A 22,060-nucleotide genomic window follows, 5' to 3' on the forward strand; every position below is an offset into this window, starting at 1 on the left:
AAAAAAAAAAAAAAAAAAAAAAGGAAAAAAAAAAAAAGGGGGGGGGGGGGGGGTGCTGATGGTTTAGGTAAGGCCTTGCTGAGAAAGTGACTTTTGAGTAGAGATGCACCAGCAGTGAGGGACACTAGCCCCGGGATGTGAAGGAAATGCAGGAGCCAGGGCGCTGAGCTGAGATGCGTCTGATGAGGGGTCACCATGGCTGCAGAGGAGAAAACCAGGGACTCGTTGGGTCCTGATCACCCACCGGGGCCTTGCAGGTGCTAGGAGGGACTTTGTCTTCTACACAAGGGGTCAGGAGGCTATTGGAGGGTCCCAGGCAGAGAGGGACATTGCATGGTAATGTCTCCCCCAGTTGGGGAGTGTCCTCAGGCTCCACAGGGGCTCCTCTACCTGCCCAAGCCATGTCGTTTATGGTGAGTCAGGGAAGCCAGAGGGAAGCCTTCCCACCTTCCTGGCACACAGGTGCTGCTTGGGCCCCATGCACGGCTGTCTGGTGAAGCAGCTCTTTCTGTTTCCCTCTCAGCTTGTTTCTCCCTAGGACCTAGACAAGTGCCTGGGGATGGTGAGGTATGGGTTGGAATAGCAGCCTCCCTGTTGTACTCAGAACCTTCCAGAACTCTCCTCCAAAGACTCTGGCTTGGCTACAGGCTGAGTTCATGTGTCCTGCTCACCCTCTGCCTTTAATGGGCCCTCCCTTGGGGGGTCCTCAGCCCCCTGGATATACACTTCTCTCAAGTCACCCCATCGGTTGGTCAGATGTGCCCAAGTAGATCTGAACCCCAACAGGGACCTCAGCCCAAGTCCACTCCTGGGAGGTGTCTTGTCCCTGGGCGAGTGACATCCAAGGGTCTGTCCATTACTACATGTGTCCAGGCACCCCAGGACTCCTGCAGGGGACTCAGCCAGGCACTTCTCTGAGGCCTCTTTGCCTGTGCCCCCATGTCAAAGATGGTCCTCCTTTGCTGGATGACTATTGTAGGTCTGCTTTCTCTCTGGAGAAGGGAGTTGGGTCTAGGATCTGTTAAGTGTAGGCCACTTGTCTATGGACATGGAGATCCTTCATGTAGGGATGACAGCATCAGCATTGTTCAGAGCTGAGACCTCAGGGCAGCGTCATCTTCCCCATCCAAACTCTAGCTACGTTAGTGGAAAGACACCCAGATGAGGCTGTGGGCTTCATGGTTCCTTAGCAGCTAGCATTTACTGAGAACTTACTACACACCCTGCACTGTGCCAACCTCCTTACAAGGAGCTTTAATACTCACATGCGTTCTTGAAGAAGGGACTGTTATTACCAACCCCATTTTCTAGGTGAGGAAACTGAGGCTTAGGATAAGGTAGACTAAACTGATAAATAGTAGAACTGGAGCATATAAACCCTAGAATTCTGACTCCACAGCCAGTGTTCTTAACCAATTCCTTGGAAAAGAAAGAAAAAATGCATGGAGTTAGCAGAGGCAAGGCCTCTGTAGCTAAGGAAAGTCAACTTTAAGGTGCCAAGCAGGGCTGGCAAGCTTTTTCTTAAAGGGCTGAGCAGTAAGTATTTTTGGCTTCATGGGTCATCTGGTCTCTGTCTTACCTACTGAATTCTGCTCTTGCAGCTCTAAAGCAGACATAGATAATATATAAGCAAGGAAATAGACATGACTGCATTTTAGAAAAGTTTTATTTACAAAAAATAGGCAGCAGCCCTCGAACCATGGTTTGCCACCCGTAGTGTAGAGGAAAAAATGCAAGATATGGAGGAAGCCACACCTTTGTTCAATGTCCCTGATAAGCTGGGTGACCTTGGACCGGTCATTTAACCTTTTCATTTTTTGTTTCCTCATGTCTAATAACTAACTATGGGTTACTTATTAACCAATGTATTTAAAAATGATTTATTGAGTCCCTTGTGAGAGCCCATACTATGCAAGGAACCGAAGATACACAGCAGGGAACACGTCAGACATGGAGTCAGGCTCGTGAGGATGAAGAGAGAGAGCTTTGGGTAAATAAGTGACCTAGTACAGTGCTTGACTCTTGGCAGGCATTTGGCAAATATTTCTTCTTTCCTGCTGTAGAGCCCCTCACTCATCTGTCAGTACCCACTGCCTTCGAGTTTATGTCATTCACACCCATCATGAGAAAAAAGGTAGGAGCGTGTGGTGTGACCTAGGACTTTAATATGTTTAGGATACATTATTATGCAATTCAGGCCTAATTTTGAACCATAATTTTTTCATTAACTGATCTCATTTTACTTAGTAAAATCCATTTGGGTATTTGAGAGCAATAAAACTACATTTCTTTTAAATATTATATGATTCAGTTGGTTCACTGATTTAGGTTTTTACTACCCCCCGTCCCAAATGAATGAGTCATACATCTTTTTAGAGATAACAAGGACCTTCAAGATCATGCAGGCTCATGCTTTTCTTCAAGCAGCCTGGGAGAGGAGAATGAGCAAGTGCATCCCGAGTTCTGGGATGGAGCTTTAGGCAGCCACCCCAATCCTGAAAACTCTCGCCTTGCCACAGCCATGCATGCATGGTTGCATTTTATTCCTCCATATGTACTGATCTGTTATTTGTGTCTCAGTTTCCTTTCATATCTCTAAGGAAAATCGGTAACCAAGATGATACACCATGTTTGTCTGTGGAATTCGCACATATACCAGCCCATTGCCATATAGAGGCAGTGTGCGCCGTGGTAGGACCACTGCCTGGGAGACAGACTTCCCAGGACTGAATCCCAGCTACTCCACTTCCTTCTGTGTGAACCTTGGCAAGTGTCTTATCCTCCCGGGCCTCACCTTCTTTGTCTATAAAATGGAGATGACAATAGTTCCTACCTTATAGGGTGAGTTGAGTTAATGTGTGGAAAGCGCTCAGAGCAGAGCCTGGCTCACGGTGAGCGTAAGCACTCAGCAAGTGTTAGCTCAACGGTTATCCCAGGGGTGACGTGCGTGTCAATGTAGAGGACACGGCGTGGAGAGGAGAGTGACTCATGCATGTTCACCCAGTGAGTTCGCCCAGTGCCTGGAACCCATTTACACATCTCTTTGCATCTCTCTCACTAAGGTCTCTGGCTCCAGTGTGTTCTCTCTGCTTTTGGAAGCATGGGCTAAGTCTCCTCCTACTCCATGGTGGCCTCTGTGCACTTCTGGTGGTGGGGCTTCCTACCGCTGGAGCACCCTTCCAGGTTAGGAGGAGCCTGGGTGTTGGAAGGTTCCCTTTTTATTCCTAGACCTCTTCCTTTCTCCCAGGTTGGCTCTTAGGAGTGTGTCCTAACAGGAGGTGGTGGTCTGTAGCTCTGAGCTCCCCAACCTTGAACACCCCAGAACCTAGCCCCTTGCCTGTCTCCAGCCTGTACTGCTAGGTGTGCCATGTACCCACTGGCTCCATGCAGACCACTGAGGGGACGTCGGCAGGTGTCCTGATGCTGCCTGTCCTGTTCCTGACCTGCTTCTACTTTCTCTGGTCTCTGTCTCATTTCAGGCTCCTGGCTCCATCTCTTATTTACTTCATATGTTGATGAGCACAGAAGGCGCTGTCCAGTGGGCGTGGCATCTGTCCAATTTCTCTGATTTAAGACCTTGAATGGTTTTCCTGACTATCTATCCCAGGATACTAATTCCAAAGTCCTGGCCTATCAGCCTAGTTCTGGCAAGATGTATCTGTTACCCCCCTTATAAAGGAGAGATTATACAACCTTCCCTGCTGTAATAATCCTAATTACCATTGACTGTGCACTTATTCTGAGACATATGCTGATGTAAGTGCTTCATATACATTATTTGATATGATCTTCACAAATCTCTGGGGGTGGGTGGATAGTATATCTTCACATTACATGTGAGGAAATTTGGGCCTAGGGAGGTTGAGTGTTTGCTATGGTCATGCGGAGCATGGTGGAGCAGGGATTTAAATCCATGACTGTGTGAATTCAAAGCCTCTGCTCTTATTGCTAATAACTCCCCCTCCACTTTTGTGAGAAGTTCCTGGGAAACTGTGAGCTGTCCTTGACCTGGTGTGGGATTGTTTCTAAAAAGTTCACCAGGCGTTCAATGAGCAATGCCCAAGTACATGGTGGGCTGGGGATGGCTTGGCTGTCACCTGTGTCACTGATTCCCCCTATTCTGGTGTGCAGAGTCTAGAAGCAACAGGAGGCAGTCTGGCAGCGGGTCCTCACAGCCAAGTGAATGTCTCATGGTGGGGCCAGGCAGCTCACAGCAGGACCAGACAGTGGCAGGAGCTGGGGCCAATGTCTCTGGCAGGGAGGCAGACTGGGAAAGGAGGGGTTCTGCCTGGAAGCCATGAAGCATCAGGGTCACACCCATCAGCTTCTTGGCAGACCCTGTGGGGTGTATTTCTGTATCCCTTGTACGTGGTGATGTTGTTGGATGAATGGAGGGATTCGTGAATGAATGAATCTTTGGGAAGCATGAAAATTCTAATCTTCCCCGACCTGCCAGAGAAGGAGCTAAGATTGTTTTATCCAGGGTTGTTGTGAGGAAGAGAACAGGGTTGTTGTGGCATATGCAGGGGTGCACTCTGACCCACTGTCTGCTTGTCCCTTCTTTCTCCAGAGGCTCCCGCCAAGCCTGAGGAGGCAGAGGCTGAGCCCTTCACAGACTCCTCTCTGTTTGCACACTGGGGCCAGGAGCTCAGCCCTGAAGGCCGGCGCGTGGCCCTGAAGCAGTTCCAGTACTACGGCTACAACGCCTACCTCAGTGACCGCCTGCCTCTCAACCGGCCCCTGCCTGACCTCAGACCCAGTGGGTGAGCAGAGTCGGTGAATGGGCCCTTGTCAGCCTGCCTGTGGGGAGATGGGGTCCCCACAGTGCTGGGAGCAGAACCAGGACTGGGCATCTGGACTCCAAGATCCATTTCCTGCCTCAGCCAGGGTCTGTCACCAAGGCCGGCATTAGGCTCGTCACTCTCCTCTTCCCACAGCCTCAGTTTCTCCATCTGCTGAGTAGCAGGAAGGCTTTCTCCCATTAGAGATTTCAAGGATTAATAACCTGATTTACTCCTTAAGGGCACTAGAATCATCTGGCATTCCTGTTAATATGTCATCTTAACCCAATTAGTTGCATTTTTATGAACAATTACTTTTTTCTGTAAATTAGTTTTTTAAAGTACATCCATCTTCCAGGGCTAGCAAGTCATTACACCTGACAGAGAAGTCTGTCTTGACTTCTGTCTTTGTTACAGAAGGATGTGCCTTTAAGGTTTGGTTAGAATTTTTATCACTCCTAATTATTAAAAATGTGGGCACGTACCACGGCTGAGAAAATCTCATTAACTTTTGTGAGCTCCCCCCACACCTTATTTTCCCCTTTCTCCCTATTTTTAAAATTTTCTTAAAGCTGCAAACCATAGTGAGTTTATATCTGGAGTCTTTAGGAAAGATCTTGCTGCTGGGTTGGGAGGGTGTTCTTTTAGGGAGAAGAGTTCAGTTCAGCTCCATAGATATTTATTAAGCACCTGCTGTAGGCTGTAAAATTGGGTATGGTTGTTCCTGGCTAGGGAGAACCTGGCCGGGCTATAGGAATGAAAGAGCAGCTGAGGATCTAGAGAAGGAGAGAAGAGCACATATTCACTTAAAGGTTATTTATTATGCACTTATTATGTGGCAGCATCATTTAGGTACAGGGATAGAGCAGTGAACAAAACAGACAGGAATCCTTGTCTTTGCAGCGCTTGCATTCTAGTTGGTTGGGGACAGATAATAAACAAAACAAAAGAGTCAAATACTTAGCATGTTCAATGGTGTTAAGTGATATGGAGAAATATAAAGTGGAAAAGGAGGTAGGGACCTCCTGGGATGGGAGTGAGGGGGGTGCAATTTTTCATGGGTGGTCAAAGAAGTCCTCATTAAGAAGGTGACATTTGGGCAAAGACCTGGAGGAGATAAGGAAGTAAGCCACGGGGTTGCAGGGTGGGGGCTTTCCAGGCCACAGGACTGGCAAGTGCAAAGGCCCTCAGGTAGAAGTGTATTGGCATGTTTGAAGAAGAGGAAGGAGGCCTGTGTGGCTGGAACAGAGTGGGCAAGGGGACAGTAGGTAGAGATGAGGTTGGGGTCAACAGGAAGCGGATCAAGTAGGGTGGTGGTTTTCAACTTTGGATACACATTCAACTTATCAGGGGAGCTTTAAAAAAACCCTGATGCTGGAGCCACACCCCAGGCCAATTAGACGAGAGTTTCCGGGGGTGGCACTCGGCATCAGTATTGTATAGAACTCCCGGTGATTTCAATGTGCAGCCGAGGTTGAGAATGGCAGGAGAAGGGCTTTGTAGGCTATTGCAGGTGTGTGGCTTTTACTCTCGGAGGTGGGGATCCATGGCAAGGGCATGAGCAGATTAGTGATATGTTCTGATTGTCATTTTCAAAAGCCCCTCTGACGGCTGTGCTGAGAATAGACTGAGGGGGCAAGGCTGGAAGCAGGGAGACTAGTCGGAGGGCTTCTGAATGTCTAGGTGAGAGGTGGTGGTGGCTCAGACCATGATCGCAGTGGGAAAGGTGCTGAAATGGGGTTAAATTCTGGAAATATCTTGAAGGTAAATTCAGTTAAGTGCCATAGAGACTCAGCCTCACTTCAAGTGCTGCAGAGACCATGCTGGGGGCTTGGGGAGGAGCAGGTCTGAAGTGGGCAGGACACTGGAGCCCTAGAGAAGGGGTCTTCAGGAGCAGTTAGGGCCCTCTCATTCCTACAGAGGCCTCGGCCGTGTCCTTGACCGACAGAGGAACCAGGGACTTTACAGCCAGATTTGGTTCAATGCACAATCCCAGCTCAATTTTAAAGAGAAAATAAGAAAGCCAAGGAAAGGGTGGATCTTACAGACTGAGACCTGACTGTAACAATAACTGGTTTTTATGCAGGCCTGGACTTGTTGATAGTGACCTTCCCATTTGGACCACACCACCACTGCAAAGAAGGTAACAAAGCAATGGTGGACTCTTCCCATTTAGAGTCAAGGAAGCCAGCGAGCAGAGTGTCATGTGAGAGGTCACACAGTCAGATAAGCAGCCGAGTTGAGATTAGAATCCATGTGTCCAGTTGCCAAATCCTGGCCATGACATTGGCCCACAGCTGTGTTTGTTTTGACAGTGCACAGCACTGCTGAGAGCCAATGCTGGAACCCCTTTGCCCTTCATTTAGAGAGGGGCCCTGCCCGTTGTCACTTCTGGTGAGAGAGGCACAGGAAGTTGGAGGGCAGAGGCGACACAAGCCCTGTGGCCCTTCTTGAAGGGCAAGGCAAGCCTGGCTCATTTCAGGAGGAAAGCCCAGCCCAGACTTGCCAAGTTTGCCCAAGAGAGGGACTCTGAAGGACTCTAGGTGGGCAGAATTCTTCAGTTTCCTCCTGAGCTGCTGGAGAGGAGCAGCTGTTGTTCTGCACAGTCCTTCACAGTTTGTGGAGCCTCTGCTCCTCCCCAGTGGGGCAGGGCAACTCCCATCAGCCCCTTTTTCTAGACAGAAAAACTGAATCTCTGATGGAAGATGGAGCTGAGCCTTCTCACCCCTGGGCCAGGGCTCCATGCAAGTGGCTTTAACAAGGGGCGTTTTCTCTTTGTGCATATCCCGGGAAGGCTCTGTCTTGCTCTATTTTAGCTCATGTTCCAGACACACACCCAAGAGTGGAGAGCTGTGGGTGGACCACTCACTACAAGCCTGTGCTTAGGTAAAACAATGCGTCCCTTTGTCTGTAAGTCTCCATAAAAACATTCCTGCCTTGTAACAAGGCTCATCCTGTTTAACTCATTTCAGAAACATCTTTTCAATAACTTTGCTCTCATCCTATCTCAAACCACAGTGCCAAACATTTATATAGTGAGAGCCATGTTTTCAGACACGCATTTGGCACTTTTTTTGTATTAACTCTGACTCCTCACAGTAACCTTCTAAAGTAGGTGCTATTAGTAGTCTCCATTTTACAACAGGGGAGACTGAGGCACAGGGAGATTATATCTCCTTCCCAGGGTCACTAGTGGCAGAACTGCAGTATGAACCCAGGCAGTCAGGCAATAGAATTTGTGTGTAACCACTGTGCTGTACTGCCGTGAGGTGTCAGCTTGTGTCACTGTAATGGTGGTGGCAGACCTGCTTTAACAATACAGCACTGAGCGTTTGCTGATCAGTTTGGGAGAGAGAAAGGTCTGCCTCTACATGTTGGAAAAATTGTTTTAGTGAATGTCAAACTCATTACCACGGCTCAGAATGATGCCTCATCTATAGCTGATGTTGGAACTTGGATTGAGGTGAAGTAGGGTGATCAGCAGTCTTCAGAAGAGCCATGCCGATGGCTCTTGGTTTCACCTGAGCCCCTGTGGCTCTGGTTAACTCCTGTTTGCTCTTGGGGACTTCTGCCCCTGGAGGGTCCATTGAATTTGGCACCCTTTTTGCTATTGACTCTACTCTTCCAAATTCTAACCATGATGTTATGCTTGGCTTCATTCCTGGACCAGAAAGTGGGTGTTCAGAATCCTGTCCCATTGTCCCTTCCATCACCTCTGACTGGTCCCTTATTATGTCTTCTTTTTTCTTAGTGCTGAAAGATTTAATCTGACCCACCCGGTCCTCTGGCTGAGATAAGATCTCACTGTACTCAGTGCCTTATACATAGGACAAGGCATACCCAGAAGGAAAAACGTACATCCAAGTAGTTGCTAGGCTTCATTAATTTATTCATTCAATGAACATTTATTGAGTGTCTGGTGTGTGTCAGGCATCCAGTAAAGTGTCAGACAGACACAGCTCCTGGAGCTCACACTGAGATGGGAATCCAGAGTGGAGGTGTGGGAGGGCAGGGCAGGTGCTCAGAAAACTTGCTGACCACCTCCTGCCCCCTTGGGAAGGAGTTGTCCTTGCAGGCTTCTGGTAAGTCAGGGCCTGGACTCGAAAGCCTGTGGAAGCCTTATCCGTTGTGGCCTCTGTGGCAGGGAGGCAGAGCCTGGGAGTTGGCTTCTGCAAGGAGCCTCCCTGTGCCAATTTTGACTGCCCTCCCCTGGGGAAGGAAGCACGTGGGAACAGGAAGTGCAGCAGTTTTTCCAGCCTCGTCTGTGCAGAGGACACAGTTCCTCAGGGCACCAGGCCCACTGGCTTCTGGAGAAATCAAAATGTCATTTGTTCTCCCTGTGTCATCAAAACAGGAGAAGAGCGGGTGGGAAGACCAGGTGGCAAGACCTGGGGGGATCCAGGACATGGCTGGCCCCCTCTGGTGACCATCACAGATCTCGCCCCATGAGGAGCTTCTGTCAGGGCTGGGCCGGGGTTTGCTTGCTTCCTCTCTGGGTTGCAAAGATTCTGGGCCTCAGGGTGGAAGGGAAGAAAACCCACATCTCAGCCTGGCTGGACTTTGCTCCATCCCTCTGGTCCCCAGCTGCAGGTGGCAGACGTTCCCGTGGCTTTCTCTGTGCATTTCCTCTTGCTGCCCATGTCCACCTTCCTCCCGTCCATCCTCTTCCCCCTTATCAACAGATGCCAAAACAACCTAAGAGGGGCAAAAAGAAAAAAAGGCAACAATCAAACCCTTATTCTGTGTGGACTACAGAGGTATTTACATTTGTCAAAACTCATTGAACTGTACACTTAAGATCTGTGTGTTTTACCGCATGTAAGTTAAACATCAAGTTTTTGAAAAATGAAGGAGTGAAAAAGAGATCAGGAAAGTCCTTTGCCCGAGCGGTGGAGAGGGAAGATACAGAGGACTCTTCTGGGAGGTTTCTGAGAAAAGGGGCTGTGAGTTATGGGAAGGAGGATCATGCTGGGTGGGAACAAACTGGCCAGCTTGAGGCAGGGAGGGCAGGTGGGCTGGGGGCCTTCCCACCCCAGTGACTGCCGGGCCAGGCAGGTACCGCCTCGGTGCTCTTCTCATGTCACAGTCTTTTCTGTAAGCAATGGTTGTTATTTCCAAACAGGAGCCACAGGAAAGTCTAAGGGATGACCGCCTGATCTAGTGGGGATTGTGGGTGTGGGCAGAAGAAAGGGGGTCTCTGGATCTCCAGCTCCAGAACTGTCACATCACCATGGCAACTCTGTAGCCTCCCTCTGAGGTAGCTCAGGGCAGAGCCTCCGGCAGGCACTGCTTCCTGCCTTTTGCTGGCAGAGCTTCAGAGGATCCTGAGCCGTGTCTGTAATGGCTTTGCCTCTCTCTCTAGTGTCCCCTCTGGCCCAGGTCCCTCCCTCCCAGGAGTTAGGGTAGACTGGATCTTGGGTTGACAGGTGGGTTAGGCCTGGGGCTGGGGCATGAGGGGCTGGGGCATGAGGGGGTTGGGTTTCTGCAGCCCTGGGTGGGAGCAACTGGACAGATTCACATACAAGTCATGAAGGAGCCCTGGGCCTGGAGCTGGAGAAATCCTGAGCCAGTATCAAAGTGGGAGTGGGACAGGATTATAGCAAAGAGAGAATGCCACCTGCAGCCAGGGCACTGGGTCTCCCTGGGAACAGTTCAGGGTCCATCCAAGGTGGCTGTGGGTGTTTGCTGTCACCACTGTGGTGTGTGGCCAGAGATTTGTTTGGATGGATTGAAGGGCTGTGGGGTCTGGGTGGGCAAGATTGTTTTAAAAGTGCCGACTTGACAGAAATCTGAGATCTCTCAACTTTGGAGGACCACTGGCTTCACGGGGAAGCAGAATAACTCCCCCCAACCCCGAGATGCCTATGTCCTAATCCCTGGAACCTGTGAATATGTTTTGTTACATGGTGTAGGGGAATTAAGATTGCTAATCAGATGACTTTAAAATAAGGAGATTTTCCTGGATTACTGGGTGATCCCAATCTAATCACAAGGGCACTTCGGAGTAAAAGAGGGAGGCAGAATAGTCAAAACCAGAGATAGCAATGCAAGACCACCAATGGCTTTGAAGAAGGAGAGACATGCACCCAGGAGTGTGGCAGCCTCTAGGTGCTGCAAAAGGCAAGAAAACAGATTCTTGCCTGGAACCCAGAAGGGAACTCAGTCCTGCTAACACCTTGATTTTAGCCCAGTGAGGCCTGTGTTGGGCTTCTGACCTCTGGCACTATGAGATAAGTTTCTGTTGTTTTAAGCCACCAAGTTTGTAATAATTTTAACAGCAACAATATTAGTACAAGTCATGCATCGCTTAACAATGGGGATATATCCTAAGAAATACACTCATTAGGTGATTTTGTTGTTGTGCAAACACAAACCTAGATGGAATAACCTACTACACACCTAGGCTATATGGTATAGCCTATGGCTCCCAGGCTACAAACCTGTATATCATGTTACTGTACTGACTATAGGCAACTGTAACACAGTGGTAAGTATTTGTGAATCTAAACATACCTAAGCATAGAAAAAGTACAGTAAAAATATGGTATAAAAGATAAAAAGTGATACACCTGTATAGGGCACTTACCATGAATGGAGCTTGCAGGACTAGGAGTTGCTCTGGGTGAGTCAGTGAGTGAGTGGTGAGTGAATGTGAAGCCCTAGGACATTACTGTGCGCTGCTGTAGATTTTATAAACACTGCACACTTAGGCTACACTAAATTTATTTAAAAAAGTAAAGTAATCGCACTACATCATTACCATGGCTACAATGTCACTAGGCAATAGGAATTTTGCATCTCTGTTATAGTCTTATGGGACCGCTGTCATATGTGTGGTACATCATTGACTGCAACATCGCATTTATATGGTGCATTCTGTATTAAGATCCAATGCAGAATGCAACCTGTTGCACAGGATCCTGTGGCTAGAGGGGCTCTATGATTGGTTTAATGCTCTGCTGCCACTGTGTTACAATTTTTAATAATAATTTTTGAATAATATTTTTCAAATAAAGATAAATAAATAAATAGAATAAAAATAGGTGAAAAAACAAACAAGGTGCACTTCATTTTCCTTTTGCATGGGCCCCATAAATCATGTAGCTGGTCCTGGAGGAGAAGGGGGTGGCTCCAGGTGGAGATGCTGGGCCAGGTGGCAGTTGCTGCCCATAGGCTAATGATTTCCGACAAGAGCCACCTCTTGCTCACTCACTGTGTGCCACGTGCTGTGCAAATGCTTGATGTGTGCTTTCTTTTTTTATCCTCATGTCTCTCTGAAGTAGTTATTATCATTCCCATTTTATTTAGGAGAATACTGAATATGCAAGGTCAAGAAACTTGTTCAAGTTCCCACAGGGGCTATGTGGCAGAGCCAGTGTTTTTATTGAGGTCTTGGAACTCCAGGATGCTACCTCATCTCCTTGTCCTGCCCTGCCCTGCCCAGGTGAGCTTTTCTAGTTTGGGGTCTTGGCTCTATGGAGAAGACCCAGAGGTCTGTGGAAGATGTGTCCTGCATGAGGGCAGCCTCAGAACAAATGGTAAAGTAGATATGATTCCGCCATTGCATTGAAAATTCTCACTGCACAGACACAGCTTGGGGAAATACTCTTTAACTAAAGCACTCTGGGAAAATACTTCTGGTTCTTGTTTAAGTTGAGCTCATTATGGACCAGTAATATGGTGGTGTTATTTAAAGGAAATGTAATCTTGAGCTATATTGATAGAAGTATAATGTTTTAAAAGAGGGAAATGATAGTTTTGTTTTACTCTGTTACTCAGATTACAACCGCAGAATTAGATTTCAAGGGCTATAGAGAAAGTAGAGTATTTAGAGGAAGACAGCTCAGGAGAGAAACTGGTAACAGGACAAAACAGATTAAGTTTCTGCTTAGATTACAGAGAAGTAGTTAAAACTTGGTTCCCTGGGTTCCAAGGCCAGGTCTCTTGTTTATAAGCTGGGTGACCTCCAGCAAGTTACCTGGCCTCTCTGTGCCTTGGTTTTCCTATCTGTAAATTAAGGGTGTTAATATAAAGACTGAATGTGTAATATATGTAAAACTCATGGAACACTGCCTGTCATATAGTAACTGCTATTTAACTTTGATTTATTTTTATTATCTGTATACACACTGTATCCTCTCCATTTTTCATGTAGAATCAGCAGCCTGGAAGCAAGTCCTCCCATTTGAGGCCTCTGGCTTGCTGGAAACATGACACCACTGTCTCATGGGTGTCTCTGGTGGGGCATGGAAAGGAAGGCAGAGACCATCACTTAGCAGGGGTTCAAAGCTCTGGAGTCCAATGAATCCAGGTTTAAGCCCTGGAAGATAACTTACCATCTCAACTCTATTTCTCTAAGTGGGGATAATGTTTACCATGCAGAATTGGAGGAAGGAATAAAATGGAAGAAAAAAGGTAAAAATATCTGTGCATCTTTTAGCTTGGTTTATGGAATATTGTAAGCACTCGGTAAATGGGCATTTTTACTAGTATAATTTCCAAGTACTTCACCTGGAGTCCTCAGGCAGTAGGGGTGGCAAGCACAGTACAGCCTCTTGGCTCCAGAAGTTATGGAGATGTAGACACCAGCCAGTAGGAGGGAAAGTTTTGACTGTCCTCATGCCCCATGAGAACCCCCACATTGCCCGCCTCCTTGGGTTTCATTAAGTCCAGCAAACTGGGAGCTGACAGGCCTGGGAGTATATCTAATATGGAAAGGTCTGGAAGAAGCTAGAAGTGTGCCTGAGTAAGGCCAGGGGAGGATCGAGTGAGTCCTGTGGGTGCAGGTAGGAGGGCAGAGGCTGGGGTGAGGACATGGTAGCTGTGAGGGCAGGAAGCAGTGCTGATCCTGGGGCAGACTGTCTCCCTGGGTTTGTGCTACAGGTGGTTAATGGTGCACCTGAACCCTGTGTGCTGACTACAGCTGAGAGGGGAGGGCCTGGGAAAACAGCAGGGCCTGGACAACCCCTCAGGGGAGTGGTCGCCTGGGAGTGTCACTTGCTTTGTTCAGGTAGGTCCCTCCTGTGCACTCCCAGAACCCTGCGTATTTGGGCCTTGTTCGTGATGTGAATTGGCAGACGGGCCCCAGTTCACGTTTTGCTTTGGTCTTCATCCTAGAAGAGGTCTGCCCACTTTTCCCAGCCCTAGGTCAAGCAGCCTGCATGAGTAATCCGCTCTGATGGACTAGGGTCTTGTAGAGCTCCTGAGGTCAAAGAAAGGGGAGGATCTGTTAATATGTGGGTGTCTGACTGCAGTGGATGGTGTCTGGGGCTGCCCCGGGTCGTATCTGGTAGCCGGGAGTGAGGGTTGACCTCCCTGGGTCCTCCACTGCTTCCCTTGCTCCGCAGGTAAGGGCACTGAGCTCTCAATGTAAATCTGGCTCATAAACAACTCAAAACAACCTCAGGGGCTCCCTGTGTTGTCGCGCCCCATCCCCGCATCCCCTTCTGTGAGCAGAGATCGATAAAGTGGAGTTTATCATGACCATCAATTCCGGCGTATTCCACAGCCTCATCACTCCCCTCTCACAAATGCCTTGTTTTTATCTCTAATGGAAAATGGCTCGACTTTGAACAAGAATGAAAGTAAAAAGGGAACTTTTATGGCTTAATTTTATAGGAGAGTGCACCTCTTCTCAAAATGAGTAAGGGATGGGGCTTACACAGTTAGGCATTCCCAAGGAGCGTAAACGGGGAAGGGCCCGTTACACCTGTGTGGCTCCTTGGACTTCGCCGTCCTCTGGCCCTCGTCCTCTGCAGAAGCGAGCAGAGAAGCAGGACTGCAGAAGCAGACACCAGGGCAAGGAGCAGGGTGGCGGGGAGTGGGGGCGCGGTCCTGGCTGCGGTAGGAATGGAGCAGAATGTGGGGGGGCCCAATCGCACACGTAGGGGAGAACGTCTCCGCAGTGGGAACACAAGAGGCAAGGTCCAGGGGCCAGGGCTGGGCCAACTGTGGAAGCTGGTGGCTGGACTCTGGAGCAGCAGTGCTGTGCTTGGGTCCTGTGCAATCCTCTTCCATGACAGCGCTTGGAGCTGCGTTCCTGTTGAAGGACATGGGCTGCAGCACGAAGGCCTCTGTCCTGAGTTCAGTGTCCTGGGGTGATTAGGAGGGGTGTGAACAGGACATGTGTGGACATCCTGCCTGACATGCGCCCCTTCCTCCCTCTTTTCGCCTCCTCCCCTGAGCAAAGCAAGTGCTGCTTCACTATTGAGATGAAGATGTGAACTGTGACTGTGTTGATGTGACATGTACCTCTGTGTTGGGGAATTCGAAAGGGAACTTATTCAGCAAATGCCGACTATGTGCCTGCTGTTTGCCAGGCACATGCTGGGCAGTGGGCATGCAGCTGTGAGCAAGGCCAGTCCCTGCCCTCAAGAAGCTTGTGTTCTAGTCACAGAGTGACTGACTGTCCTGGTTTGCTTGGGACTTTAGTACTGAAACTGGGAAAGTCCTAGACAAACCAGGATGAGTTGGTCACCCTCTCTTGTCATGATGGTGGTAAGGGGATGTTTTTTGTGGCATTTGATGGTGACAGGGTGCTGGTTGGGAGGCAGAGAAAGTTTGCAAACTTTTTTTAATGAGATGTCTCTTTTTCACCACATGTGAGATAGAAGATCCTGAATTTTGGAGAGAAAAGTGATTATTTCTTCCTACTTATTTTATGACGAAGACATAGAGCAGAGAGGGAAAGTGGCTTGTCTGTGCTCACCCAGCAAGAACGGGCAGAGCTGGGACCAGCACCTGGGGGCCTTCATTCCCCCTCCAGTGCTCTTCCTCTGAAAACTATCCCACCTCGTCTTTCTTATCCTGCCCACCCTTCACCACTCTGCTCACCCCAACCCACTTTAGGTTAGATGTGGAAAAACTGAAGGGTGAGAAAGCCTGCCCCGTGATGTGGAGAGAGAGGCCACCAGCCCGGTGGCTGCTGCTGGGAGGCCCCGAGCAGCTCTCTGGAGAGAGGTAGAGAAAAGAAGGATTAAAGGAGGTCAGGATGTTTGGCCTGGAGGGATCACTTAATGACAGCATAAAGAAACTGAAAACTGGGGACATAAATTCGGGAGTGGAGAGGACAGGAGAACAGGTGGGGAGAGGACCTGACTGTCCTTCAGAGGGAGGGGGTTTGTAGGAAAAAGGAACATTCTAAGATCAATGACACACATGTAAAATGTAGGCCTTATATAAAATGAACAAATCTGTTAGCTTTGTTTTATTCCAAAGACATTCACTGAGCATCTACTATGTGCCAGACCCTGGTCTAAGGTTGGGGGATGGCACAGCACCAAAACAAAGCCCCTGCCCTCAGGGAGCTTCATTACAGCACAGGGAGACAGACCATAAACAGTGCAAATATGCGATGTACTAGGTGTTCAGCGTGTTTGAGAGTTTCCACATAAAACCTTATGTTCAAAAGCCTTTCATGTGAAAATAATGATCAGTAGGATTTAACTTGTAAAGCAAGTATAACATTTCAGTTCTTCTTGGAGAAAGACTGTCAGGAGACCAGTTTACAGAGACTGGCAGCTCAAACCATCATGGCTGTTACTAGGAGAGATTAAAATTGGTCTCCCTGGAACGGGGGGACTGGGTAGTTATGTCCAGAATTAAGAAGGGAAGAGAGAGTAGGGGAATGAGGTTAACCCCTATCTCTGGAAAACTTCTGGGGACAGCCTGACGATCCAGACAGTGAGCCTCTGAGAATGAAGAGGAAACCCCCAGGGAAGTGCAGAGATGTCAGGACACAGTCTTCACTGCTGATGGAGTTCAGTGGCGAGGACAGTGTACTTGTACTGATGTAGTCGCCTTATTGAGAGCTGTCCATTATACTTACGTGAAAGAAGAATAAAGACCATGTGCTATTTGCTTGATCATGTACGGTATTACTTTTAAAATGCAATCAACAAGTAGTTTGTGTGATAATATTCATCTTTGTCAGTTTCCATGCCTAGGGAAAGCCCAGCTGCTGGTCTTGATGGCCATAAATAACTACTAGCTAGAGGATTTATTTGACTGTCAACCACAAACCTTTTAATTGCTGTTATAAAAATTGTATTCACAATTTGATGAGCTTAAGAATTCATTCCAGTCTTTCTTATTTGTTAAAGTTCCACCCTTTATCTCCCCATCTCCTTCATCCTTTCACTGCAGATAAATGAGCTGTTTCCCTCCTTTCCAGCCACAGCACTGTTCACTCAGCCCCTCAGGACCTTTGCACAACTCACTTTTGCGTGCCATTTAAGTTTCTGACCAAATCTCTGCTCCTCAGAAAGACCATTCCTTCTAGAACAGCTGCCAGGATATCACGCTATCCTCTTAGCCTGCGTTACTTTTCATTTTAGCACTTAAGCGAAATTGTTTCACTTGCTTTCTTCCATGTTTATCTGTTTCCCTGTCAAAGCATAAGCTCCATGAGGACAGGGACTTTGTCCACTTCCTGCTATTCCCTCGGTGCCTACAACAAAGAGTACCTGCCTGGTGGAAGCTCAAAATACATATTTATTCCATTAAGTACAAGACTAAGTGAATTCTACACCAGTCTGTTAACTTGATGGTTCCATTAAAATTATAAGTATGAAGTGGATTTGGGAAAAGCCTCAATTCTTTTCCTTTCCCCACCTCCTTTGGTGAGAGGAGAGCTAGAAATAGAACGGGAGAAGTTTCTGTAAATTTCTGGAAACCATAGAGACGGTGATTTTAGTTCATTAATCTCATGCTCTTAAGCTGGCTGGGGCCCCATGATGATTTCTCCAAATTGCTCAGTGCTGGTTGTCCTGCAGCCTTCCTTATTAAGGAGAGCAGGCCCGATCCTATCCTGCAGCACTTTAATTACTGCCGAGCAGAAGCCCTGTGCCATTATGCTCATTACTGCATGTTCTAGCCTGGCTGCACCTCCCACTTCAGAGCCATGGAACATGGTCACCAGTCCTGAAGCCCTGGAGCCTGCAGTAGCCAGTGGTGGGTGTAGGCAGCCTCCTCTCCAAGCCCAGGGCCTAGACAGAGCTGTGACTTTCACCCAGCTATACTGAACATGGGAGCTCAGTACCTTTTGGAAGAGCATTTAGTTTTAGCCAGGGAAGGGCACCGGCAGTGGCTTCCTGCCCACAAAAGCTATGCTTGCAGGGAACGAGTTGCCATTGGGAACCATGGCACTTATTATCTGGCCTCTTACGGGTCTGATTTTAGGGTTGTGTGTTCCTCTTCATATGGGGAATGGTATGCAGCCTGTTATGAGTTTTCCTCAAGTCCTTTGGGTGAGAGACCTCCAGAAGGCTTCAGGGTCTCAGTGGAGCTAGGAGAAATGGGACAGTTAGAAGCAGTCTCTTCCACAGCCATTTCTCCTTCAGGGAGGAACCCTGGTGCAGCTGGCAGAAGGACAGAGTTGGGATTCTATCTCGGCAGCTGTCTCATGGTGCTGCCGTAGGTGGGGACTCAACCTCTTTAGCCTCAGTGTCCTCAGCTGTGAAACGAGAATGGACTTGGTCCTTCCATCCCTCATTTGTGTTGAGATCCTGACTGTAGCTTCAGCCTGGTTTTGGAGGCTGGATCCTTGAATGAGTGAGGGGAGAGGAGGTCCCAGGCAGGATGCCTCCTGGAGTGAAGAAGAGTGGATTTTGGCATTCGAAGTTTCTAGGAGGAGACATTTTTCTCTCCTGAGGCTGATTGTCTAAATCTGGCCTCACCTAGATGTTGGTTGCCATTTTGGAAATACTAAGACTTTCCTTTGTTTGCGTTTGGCATCCCATTGGTTTAGAAACATTGAGTCATCCTCAAATAAACACTCAGGGACTACCCGCTGGTGCCATGTGCTGCACTAGGTGTTCGTGGTACAACCGTTCAGCTGGAATAGTCACTGACATTCACACTCAGGTGTGGGGAAAATCCGTTTCAGTGGTTGTGGGCCTTTCTGCTGCACACTTAGGGTGTATCTTGAGTGTATCAAAGAAGAGGCCCTGGGAAGAATCTGGACTCCTGAGCCCTCCCGCAAAGCTACAGCAAGACCTGGGGTGGACCAGCACCTGGGTGACTCCAGTTGCGTTGCTGGCAGATCTGAGAGCTTGGCCATTCTTCTTTTCAGGTGCCGCAACCTGTCTTTCCCTGACAGCCTGCCAGAGGTGAGCATCGTGTTCATCTTTGTCAACGAAGCGCTGTCGGTGCTGCTGCGCTCCATCCACTCGGCCATTGAGCGCACACCCCCACACCTGCTCAAGGAGATCATCCTGGTGGACGACAACAGCAGCAATGGTGAGACCCCAGCCCCTGGGCCCCACCCCGCCCCCTGGGCCCTGAGCCCGCTCCCTGGCTGGCATCTGTGCACAAGGGTCAGCTTGGGGCCCTCCTTTTCTCAAAGCTGTCTGTGGCTGCTCCTTCTCTGGGATGTCACCTCAGAGACAACAGGTTCATGGTGGCCCCTGCTTTGAGAGGTCCACTACCATATGCACACCCTCTCTGCATCCCAGAGCAGCCTGGTCCTGGGGCTTTTCCTCGCTGGCCAGCCAGCCTCTCCTCCAGTATTCCAGTGCACTACGATGAGCTAAAAGACCCTGATGTCCACCCCCTGCATGTACATAGTGAACATTGCAGTGACTCTTTTCTGTGAAGCATCATTTCATTTAGTAGTGTTCCTCAGCCTCTGCCTGGAAGGTGTTCACTGGTGCCATCTTGGTGATGGTGATGATGGTGGAGCTGCTGCCGGTGCTGCTGGTGGTGGAGTCGTGGCGGTGTTGATGGGGATGATAATGGATGGATGTGTAAACCAGTGATGGCAACAGAGCTGTTGAAGGTCTAGCCTTTTTGCCGGATCCCCTGCTCCCTGATCCATCCAACCCTTAGCAAGGCCCGGGAGGCCTGCAAACACCACAGTGAAGCCTTCACATCATTAAATCTCCTTCTCTAGCTGTTACCAGCTACCTCTTTGCCTTGGCACACATTTCATGACCTCTGATTCCCTTCACATATACCACCCCCATAATAAGCTCCAAACTTAAAGACCACGTTTTGGGACAGTTTAAAAACCAGTGCTCTTCATAGGGCCGTTTTTATGGACATGATTCTGATAATGCATGCTTCTTCAAAACAGATGGCTGGGTCATCAAATCATAGTCACAGGGCTGTGTTATCTTTTCAGCTTCTCTGATGTCAGGTAGCTAATTTCCCAGTGAATCAGTTGCTGTAATGAGAAGTTCAGACAGGCAATTTGTTACCAATTAAAGCCGAAACATATCAGATCATTGAAATATAATCAATCTCAATAGTGAATTTTCATTTTATCCTCATGTAGTAAGAAGTGCAGGATCAGCTCTGTGATGGGGATTTTAGCTTTTCTGAAGGGCAGAGCTCATGACTCACTTGGCTCTCAGTGCTCCATGACCACAAGGGAAGGAAAGGCATCAAGGATGGCAGCAAGTAGACAATAAAGTTTTAAAGATGACTGTCTTCTGAGGGAGACAGGAAGGGGCCCAGCTCCCACCTCTAAGGGCTACCCACCATCACCTTGCTCAGGACCCCAGCAATGGATGCCTAAGCAAACTCCCATTCCCCAGTGGCCGACACCAGACAGCCAGACTAGCCCACCCCATGCACCAACCCCTCAGCTGCACCAGGCCTGCTGCCCTGCTCACCTCTTACATTGTAAGTGGCCAAGGGGTGGAAGAGCCATCCTTCCAAGGATGAGGACGTCCCCCAAGCGAGAGGCAACCTGGCCCAGTTTTGCTGCACTTTCTCACATAACAAAAGAGAAGAGCATGACGTGCTAGGAGGAAGAAATCTGGGAGCCTGTCATTTCTTTACCATGGTGAGCAGATTATCATGCCATTTGTCTCTAATCCATATGGAGAAAGGCGAAAGCTGATACTGAGTTTGAGAGATAAAGAGAGTGAGTCAGATATAGAGGATATCATTTTGCACTTGAGTCTGGACTTGATTTTGTAAATGGCAGTAACCATCTAAAGTTTCGGTCGGAGGCATGATGGGCTCAGAGTGGGTCACTGGAGGGATCTGGCCGTGCTTCGTGGTGCTGGCTGGGGAAGGGGCATCTGAGGAGGGGGAGTGGGTGAGGAGGCTGTTGCAGCAATGCAGACAAGAAGCAAGGGACGCGGAGTCATGGTGGGTAGGGCAGGGATCGAGGGCCTGAGAAATATGACAAAGGAAGAATCGGTAGGGCCTCTTGACTCAGAGTCCAGGGGCAGGTGGGCCAGAGGAGGGCGGGTCTGTGATGACTCGGAGCTTCAAGCCAGAGTGACTCAGAGGATGGCAGTGCCCTGCCCTCCAGAGGGAGATGGGAGGAGCGGTGCTTGGTGCAGTAGTCCTTCATCAGGGATGCATAGAGGAACACCTGGGAGCTTTCAAAACCGAAGCTCTTAGGAGTCTTGTGGTGATGGTAAGTTAGGTATCTTGATTGTGGTGGTGGCTACGTGAAGGTACATGTGACAAAACTGCATTGAGCTATACAGGCACAGCCACACAGGTGCCCATGTGACTGGAGAGATCTGACAGGCTCTGTGGACTGCAGCAACATCAGTGTCCTGGTTTGATTTGGCACTATAGCTGTGGAAGATGTTACCATTGGGGAGGCTGGGTGAAGCGTGCATTGGACATTTTTGTACATTTTTGTGAATCTATAATTACTTCAAAATGTAGAGTTAAAATAAACAAGCAAAAAGCTCTAATTCAGGTCTAATTCAGTCACTTTGAGGTGGAGTCTGGGCATCGCTGTTTTAAAAAGCATTCTTAATGATTCAAAGCTCTGGTTGAGAAGCTGTAGTTGAGTGAATAAGATGTCACTTTACTTTTGCACATGTTGAGTTATCGGTGCACAGTGTGAAGGGAAGGAACTCTGGACTGAAGTCTGGCATCACAGATTTTAGGGCCCCATCCACCGTGGGCAAGTGACTACCGAAAAGTCCCTCAAGCTCTCAGAGAGTCAGTTTCTTCTTCTGTAGGAATGGGGATGATAATCCTCCCTTGCTTGCTTCCCCTGCCTGAAACTGTACAGTGCACGACCATGGAATGAACACATCAGTGTTTCCCCTCCCAGGCCCACCCCCAGGAGACTGGCGCATAGCTAGTGATCTGCACAGGCAGAGCTCCAGAAAGGAAAATGTGGGGGCATGGATTTGGAGTCTCGTGCACAGAGTAATTGAAGCCATTGACTGGGAGGAGAGGCTGTCAAAGGAGAAGAAAAAGTAGAAGCTTGAGAGAATACTGAGCGTTAAGACATTGAGGTGTAAGGAGGAAGAGGGTTAGCTGGGGAGAGACAGGGAATGAATGGTCAGGAGAATCTGGAA

At 48.7% G+C, this 22,060-nt stretch overlaps 1 protein-coding gene across 1 annotated transcript in view; it reads left to right on the top strand.

The window, feature by feature from the left end:
* Positions 1-22,060, top strand: part of LOC103599547 (polypeptide N-acetylgalactosaminyltransferase 18-like) — a gene marked incomplete at its 3' end in the record, with an annotated part of 85,017 nt that overhangs the window by 8,241 nt on the left and 54,716 nt on the right. Inside the window, exons 4-5 of the mRNA XM_008583698.1 lie at positions 4,571-4,763; positions 18,853-19,019. Of these exons, the coding sequence (XP_008581920.1) occupies positions 4,571-4,763; positions 18,853-19,019 (360 nt within the window). The remainder of the gene's footprint in view (positions 1-4,570; positions 4,764-18,852; positions 19,020-22,060) is intronic.

The sequence above is a fragment of the Galeopterus variegatus genome, unplaced genomic scaffold (genome assembly GCF_000696425.1).
Source record: "Galeopterus variegatus unplaced genomic scaffold, G_variegatus-3.0.2 Scaffold3002, whole genome shotgun sequence".
NCBI classification, from domain to species: domain Eukaryota; kingdom Metazoa; phylum Chordata; class Mammalia; order Dermoptera; family Cynocephalidae; genus Galeopterus; species Galeopterus variegatus.